This window comes from Pogonomyrmex barbatus, unplaced genomic scaffold (genome assembly GCF_055798465.1).
Source record: "Pogonomyrmex barbatus isolate J1 unplaced genomic scaffold, ASM5579846v1 scaffold3, whole genome shotgun sequence".
Lineage (NCBI taxonomy): Eukaryota > Metazoa > Arthropoda > Insecta > Hymenoptera > Formicidae > Pogonomyrmex > Pogonomyrmex barbatus.
Window position 1 is genome coordinate 1,189,947 of NW_028297127.1, and position 7,986 is coordinate 1,197,932.

Here is a 7,986-nt window from a genome sequence, read left to right on the forward strand (position 1 = left end):
TCGTCTTGCCATTGCGAGTTCCTCTCGAAAGAGGCTTATTATTTCCGCCCGATTTCCCGCCGTACGTCCTTCTGTGGACTTTTGCGAAACGTCATATTAATCCTCGACATGTTTTATCACAGGAAAAATTAGTATATCGTTAGGGAAAGCTGTGCGGAAAATTTTTAGATTAATAGCGAGGAATTCAGAGGGATTGATTAAGATCCTTTCAATACTGTTGCGAATTCATTTAATTAGTTTCGATTTATTATAGCACTGGCATGCGACTTTTCAAAAAGATTTATCAGTGCTGTACGCTTTGAAAATTTAATTGTTATCTAAAAAATCATAGTCAAGTGAACAAATTACAATTATCAATATCGAAAATATTAAAATTTATTCTCTTAAGATATATCTTATCTATAATTTTCTGAAATATAAACACATTTCATACGGATTCTCATAGCTAAGTATCACTGAAGAGATAGTTTTGCAGTCAAACAATTATTTAAATACGAAAAATTAGCTGAAATGGATAGCAAATCTCTCAATATCGTATGTTTTACATCTAATTTATAGGATGACGGAGACAAAATTTATATCTGAATAATTTGTCAAATTTAACAGAAAAATCCCTGTCCAACGCCTAGTCAGACGATAGCTAGTCACACATCTTATAAAAGTGAAATAAGTAAAAAAAATTTTTCTTTATATATATATATATTGCTAGATGTTGCAGTTATAAATTCTGTATAAATATGATGAACAATTTTTTAGCAGATACAAAAAATAGCGATACACTTTAACATTTAGAATTCTAAGTAAACCAATGAAAACTTTTTTAACCGATTTGGTTTTTCGCGTTCACGGAGACTACGTGTTACCGTAGGCGTTAAAGGGTCGGCCTCGGCCGGCCGATTTGCCTCGACCGGTCGCGTTGACACTGCCTCCGCAGCCGTGAAGAGACCTTTACGAGCGCGTAATCCAGTGCGTACAACGCGACGTACGTACGTAAACGAAGCGTCCCAGCCCTGCGTATCCAGCAGCCTCTTTCGCATGCGTAGCGCCTGCGGTTGGTTGGCGTTGTTGGGCAGAGGTGAACCGAGGCGAGAGCGACACACAAGAGAGGGTGGGCGGGGTACTTACTAATTGTCCGAGCCCTTCGCCCCTCGATCTGACCCCCCTCATCAACGCTGATTGCCTAACTCTAGGACCCTCAAACCAGGGTCCTCACGATTCTAGACCGGCGAAGAGGATCGAACGTCCTCTGGCGTGTCGACGAAGCGAATCAACCGCTCCTTCCGCGTCGCGCTATACTTCAACCGTTCACTCCGAAATTTCCGTTGATCCTTTGTTGAACTTCCGTCCTGGCTAATTGAAATAATTGAAATAATTGTATTTGTTTTTGGGCTTTCGTTTATCATACAGAATGATCGAGATAAATTTAATTTTGTATTTCGAAATAAAAATTTTATTCCGTATTATTGCGAGTCTTTTACGTTTTCAATAAAAGCGTAGTACGAGATGTGAACTATTACGTGATTAAACTTTTGCGGACATATGCAAATTTTGTTGCTATAATTAACGGTAGCTATTTCAAAAAATGTTTATTCTCCCTTTCCATTTATACTGATTGTGAGAGTGCGATATCGCACGCGATGGTCGAACGTTGCAACGCGCAAAATGCCAAACGGTTTGCCTAATAAGGGCGGTTTGTTCCGAAATCGTGAGTGGAGGTCTACATACACCGAAAGTCGATTATTCAACCCGGGGATCCGCACGTTCGCCCGTTGATTTTTTTCCATCCCATGGCCGCGGCTGACTCAATTATACATGACGATTCTTTGAGCAAACATTAGTTAGCGCCGGCTGGCTCGCGCGTCGGATTGGCTTGGATCGGCTCGCCTCGGTTCATGCGGTGACCCTTCATGGTTGCTTGGCTCCGTTGTCTACTCGTCAACGAACAGCCCCACGGGGTTACGGGGTGTCAACGCGGTTCTCATTTTCTCGCCTGGGGATTAATCCCATTAAGCGTGGCGCGAGCAAAGCTGCGAGATCGCTAAGCCGTGCGATCGATCGTATATACACACACGCGCACGCATACCTTTGAAACTTCACCGTTAGATTCGATCGTGATTTTTTTTTAATCAAGGCGATCCGATCAAGATTTCGACATCCCCGTGCCGCGCGATACGCGTTACATGCCGCGTATCGAATTTTTGTCGCGACGCATCGCTCGATCCGAAAGTATATATCGGAGGTGCGGCGCGTGTATACGTCGCACCTGCAACCGGAATGCGAGAATTGAGTTATTCGACGTCACCGAGATTAACTGCGCGCTCGTACTCTGTGCGCACCAGTTGACAAACACGACCGGAACAATTCAGAAAAAAAACTACCCCTTACCCCAGGTCGTGTTTCAGTGTGATGCAGCATACAGTCCCGACGGACATTTCGCGTCATGCGACATCTCGTCGAATGAGTCGAACGTTATCGAGCCGCGGTCGCGTCGCATTTGCGTTCTTCCTCTTTTTTTTTTTTTTTCTTTTTTTTTTCCACGCGGTATGAAATTAAGCGCGCGTAATGCGACTTCTGAAGATCCTTGCCATCCTCCTACGAAATGATTCGTCACGCATTCGCGTAAGAAAGAACCACTGAAAGAACCACTCGGCTGCCGGATTTCGTTCGAGTGAGAACCTGAGAACCGCTGATGTCCTGAACCTATAGGTACTAATACAGATCTCACGCACTCCCCTCGATATAAACCATTCTCCTCCGCCCCTGTGCTCGCCGTATGGGATCCCTTACGCACACACGAAAGATACGAGACGATTGCGCGGCCGTACGACCATTCAGATTTAAATCGCGACAAAAAAAATATGGATTCCCCTTGCAGCAGCACGGAGCGCGACTTTCCGCTCTCTTTCATATTCTTCCTTTCTATTCGCGACGCCTGGACTGTTCGACGACATTTCCCTGACACTTTTGAGAATGGATCTCGCATGCCAGCGATATCGATCATCCTTAAAATACAATGGCGATCGATCGTTACGTGCAACTTTCGAGGTGTGGTGTGAAAAGGTGTGATTAAACATGACAGATTGTTTTAATCTTTCCACGTAGATTTCGATTTTATTCATTTCGTTGCATTTCTACCATCTATTTACATTAGAATTCTGGCTTATAAATATCAATATCTCTGTCTTTTGGTCTCTTGCTTTCTCCTCTCTCTCTCTCTCTCTCTCTCTCTCTCTCTCTCTCTCTCTCTCTCTCTCTCTCTCTCTCTCCTTTTATGCTTACACATGCACTTTTATGAACACACAAAATGTAGATAAATCTTCATCTCTCTATCTTATTGTCCACGAACTATATACACGATATATATACAATTCGTTTTCATATGTACATTTGTCCAAATTTATAAAATTCATCGTGAATTTTATAATTTCGATTTAGTAAAATTTATAAAATTCATCGCGAATTTATAAAACTTGAAACACGTGTCCGCAATGATAGACGAAACACCCTCGATCGCGTCTCAGAATATTTAAAAAATATTGCTAAACTGAATTGCTAAAAGAATCAACAATTGAGTTTATAAATACATAAAATTCTTGAAACTTATAGTGAATTTTATAATTATGAGTTACTTATAAAATTTATAAAACCCGTCGTAAATTATGTTAATTTTATTTATTAAAATTAATCATAATTGTAACCTTTCCCGTCTATCACCGCGGCGATACGTTTTCACTAGCCTTCTTCCGGAATACGTCGAAACGTCGTCACTTCCGCTAATTAGATCTACGATTTCGAATATGGCCTCCAAACTTTCGCAGACGACGTTGAGAGCTTTGTCGGTGCCGGGCTCCCGTGCGATGGCGACAATCGTTGGGAGATAAGCGCGGTGGGTGCCTTCAACTCGTTTCTCCTGCCTTCGGCTGGCTTCTTGGGGTTTCTGTCTGGCGACGACGACGAAGATGTGCTCGGCGGTAGGGTATTGTGTCGAAGAGGTACGAAGGCACTTCGGACCTCCTCGGTTGCGGACTCGCTACCAGATTCGCTAGGACTCGGCGGCGTTCTCGACGGGCTCGACGTGATCGCCAGAACCGGCGTCATCGCGTTCGCCGTCGACGTGTTGGTCGTCAGCGCCGCGTAATCGGGATAATTGTTGACGTATTCGAAGGGATACGTCAGAATGGGCGAGAACGCCGGATTGAACAATTCGGGGGGCGATGGTACCGTTCCTGAGGAAGAAAGAATCGGTTAATCTCGGCCGCCCGCTCGCGGGGGTGAACGGTAGTGATAAGTCGCATTGTTGTTTCAACGACGAAAGGGACGTACGCGGCTACGGGAAAGCGGGGCGGAGGGGGAGCGAGGGGGGGGGGGGACCGTAGAGGGGTCCGCTGTGGGAAAAGAGAGCTCAGACTCACCCCTCACGGTCCGGCTCACGGGGATATGAATCATCGGCAGGCGTCGCAGACTCGACGAAATCGATAACACGGATTCTCTCGTGTGAGCGCGGACTCTCTTTTAAGACTTTTTTTTTTACGTTCATGATATATAGAGATGTGAAATATTTTTTCCCGCTCAATTCACTTTTTGTTATTTTTTTTTTTTTTTTTTTTTTTTTAATGCAGCGACATTTTTACCTTTAACTAAAGGATGCGGCATGTGCCAGGGTCCAAAGTACGCAGCATCCAGCCAAGGATTGAGTAAAGTAGTGAGTCCGTGAAATCCGGCGCCATACTGATAATCTGTAAAATAAATCGGAGGTGCTTGATTATACATACGTACATTAACGACCAGTTTCGAGTTGAAAATAGATTCTATCGTTTCGCTTGGTCTATGCATTACGGAGCTTTTTACGATCGGCCGCGGATTCTCTCGCAGTCCATATTGCGGCTATGCGTTATTAAATTTGCGAGAGATAAAGAAACGCGTGAAAACCCCGTTACAAGATCTCACTACTGGAAGAAGTTTCGATAAGAGAGAGAGAGAGAGAGAGAGAGAGAGAGAGAGAGAGAGAGAGAGAGAGAGAGAGAGAGAGAGATATGACTAACGAACTGACAAACGCCATGAGGGAAAGGAACCCGGCCACCCAAGATCTATAAAAGCGAAGATTAACGGCGTTCCCTCCCTCCCCCCTGCCCCGCCGGGCAATCCAGAGGAGCAGCTAGTGTATCTCTGTTTATACGAGCGTGGCATAAAATCCGTTATTACGACGTGGCGCGGATTTTCGTGGCGCGGCACATGCTACCGCCATATGCGGTGCGATAAACAAACGCGTAAACGCGGCTTCTTTTGCAGGCGTCTACCCTTTCTCCCCCTCCCCCCCCCCCTCGGTAGCCTTTGCCGCCGGTCCACCGGTTACCATTCTCCCGCGTTTTCTTCTTCTGGTTTCTTTCCTCCCCCGCCCGCCCCCCCCGCACCTTCCATCCCGACCGATAAACAGATTGACTTAGTGGGCCACGGCGACCAACCGGCGGCACGGCGGCGTTTTCGGGGAAAATAAACGCGACGTAGCTAAAGAGCGTACCGCCGACGAAGACCTCGTTCTCGCGGCTTGACACGATGCCAAGCTCCGTTTGTGCCCGTGTGACACACCACGTCGGCTGCGTGTGCTTACATGTGTGTGTGTGTGTATGTGTGTGTGTGCGTGTGCGTGTGTATATGCTGCATGTGCTCTTGCGCGGCGTACATGTGCGCGCGCGCTCGCTCGTGCACGTGCGAGCGCCGACGCTCGGTGTCGAGGGCTCGGCACCGTTCAGCGGCACCGCCACCACCTCGCGGTTTGAGGTCCACCAGATATACGCCGGATTATTAAACGCCCGCGAGGCTCCGACGCCCGTTTGCGGGATTCCGCGGTGGTCACGGAGCTTCCGACGACTTTCGAATCCTGCCGGTTCAACGCCACCCCTCCTCTAACAATGTCCCCATCCGAGTCCTCACCCTCACGACTCTTGCGATTGACATTTCTTTCGCGGTCGTATCGGTCTACGCGAACTTTGAAATTTGCCCCGCGAATACGCGAGCTATACGTGTTATAATTTCTTCCCAAACTCCGAAATTGTCTAATTATAAATAAAAATTGCTTTATTCTACAGTTATGTTTTCTGAGATGTGTATTGTTGGTTAAATGTTGTCGTTTGCCCAAGATATTTTTTAGATACCTTGTGTTTTGATCTTGCTTTTCTCGATAATATTTATCTCGGTAAATAGTTATTATTATGATAATGTCAACGTGATTATTTGTGTATCGACTTACTCGATTTGGACCTCGGTTCGCGTGGTCCGTCTACCGTAACCTTGATAGCTTTGGCATACGTGGCTACTTGGTACGGTGTCGTATTGATCTGGATCGTAAGGGTAAATGATTTTCCTGCAAACGAAAAAAAAGTTCCGTTCCTTAACGTTCCGCAGACATTCCGAAGAACTTATGAGTTACACGATGAGTTACGATGACTTATGAGTGTAGATATTCCCAGCTTACCTCTTCCACTGCGGCCGACGAATCTGAGATCATTGAACTTGGCGACCTGATTCTTCATGATTGCCGTGCAATTTCTCAGTTCTCCGCAACAGTTTTCGTCATTGCCCGCCTTAATGGTAACCTGGGTGCCGTCGACGACGTCGTCGAGGGCTATGACCTTGAATGCTACCGGAAGAGATTTGTTCGATCTCCAGTGGGACGGTAGCGTGCTGCACATGATAGTGGGACTTCCTGTCGTCACCAACTCGCCGTGACATCTTCTGAGGGACTCGTGGAGCGCCCTAAGAGTATCCACTCCCAACGGACCGTCCCGCAAATGCATTTTTTTATCCAATTCCAGTGGTAAGTTTAGTAGGAAAGGAGACTCGATTATCCTTTAATTATCAATTCGAACTTCTACACGCAAACACTGTGTTTGGTAAACACTATCGATCACTGTTTTTTTTTTTTTTTTCTTTTCTCATAAATCACTATCACATTCGAATAAACAACAGCAAACACATATTATTTCTTTCCGCTTCTCTTTCTCAGCGAAAAAAAAATTCCATTGTGTGATCCTCCGATTTGAATTTCAGTTCGGCCCGACTGCACCTTTGTACCACGGACTGGTAAAATGCTATAGCAAATCGACGCGCACTCGATGCCGGCTGAGCGGATTCTAGTTTTTCGCAGCCGTAGCCGCAGCTATTTAGGGGGGATTTTTCTCCCCTCCAATTTTTCCGGAGCCCCACCCAGGGCAAGCGCGTCGACCAATGAGGACGGCGGTCGTGTTGTGGCCTCCGCGGCTCGCCGCCTTCGCCCCTAACCAGGCTTAGGGGGTGCTTTACGAAAGGGGCTGCCTGCCTGCTGCCTGGCTCGCGCGAAGGGTAGCTTGGCGCCTCCGCTCTTCCTTAGCGTTACCTCTCTCGACCTCTCTCTTTCTCCCTCCATCTCTCGTTCCTTACTTTCTCTCGCTCCTTCTCACCCTGTCTCTCTATTATCTCTCTCTACTCCACTTCATCTGTCTCCCTTCCTCGATCTCTCTGCCTTCGCGTTCTGCTCTCCTCGTCATGCTGGCCTCGTCACTACTTTCCACCAATCGAGCCACCTACGCCACGCTTACGTGACGACGTAAATTCTCACGCGCACGTGTTCGAACTACCCCACCACGCACGAGACTGTATGGTCCAATTTCAGCAGCTGCACGCTTTCTTGATCTTCAAGGCTAATGCGCCTTGTCTAAAGCCTGGTGAACCAATGACACTTCTGTATGCCTCATGATAATTTATCTCTGTAATTCTCAAAGTACAAAAGATACTCACTTTAAAGATATAATGAAAATGCATACTTTTAAACGAAAAAAAATGATTAAGAAAATGGTTAATGAATTAGAAATAATTTTGCGAATTTATTAAAAAAAATTAAAACCTTTGGCGACTGTATGTAACCGTGAATCTTCTTATTTTCTCTGAATATGACATATCAGTCTATATATGTATGTATGTACTTACGAATATACCAAACTTTTTTTCAAA

At 45.8% G+C, this 7,986-nt stretch overlaps 1 protein-coding gene across 1 annotated transcript; it reads right to left on the reverse strand.

The window, feature by feature from the left end:
• Positions 1–3,080: 3,080 nt before the first annotated feature.
• On the reverse strand, positions 3,081–7,616 carry LOC105434206 (runt-related transcription factor 2). Its single transcript, XM_011649858.3, has 4 exons — positions 6,473–7,616; positions 6,248–6,361; positions 4,632–4,736; positions 3,081–4,226 (listed from the first exon to the last, which is right to left on the reverse strand). The coding sequence occupies exons 1-4, from the start codon at positions 6,792–6,794 to the stop codon at positions 3,784–3,786; spliced, it is 984 nt and encodes a 327-aa protein (XP_011648160.1). The 5' UTR covers positions 6,795–7,616; the 3' UTR covers positions 3,081–3,783.
• Between the last annotated feature and the right edge of the window lie 370 nt (positions 7,617–7,986).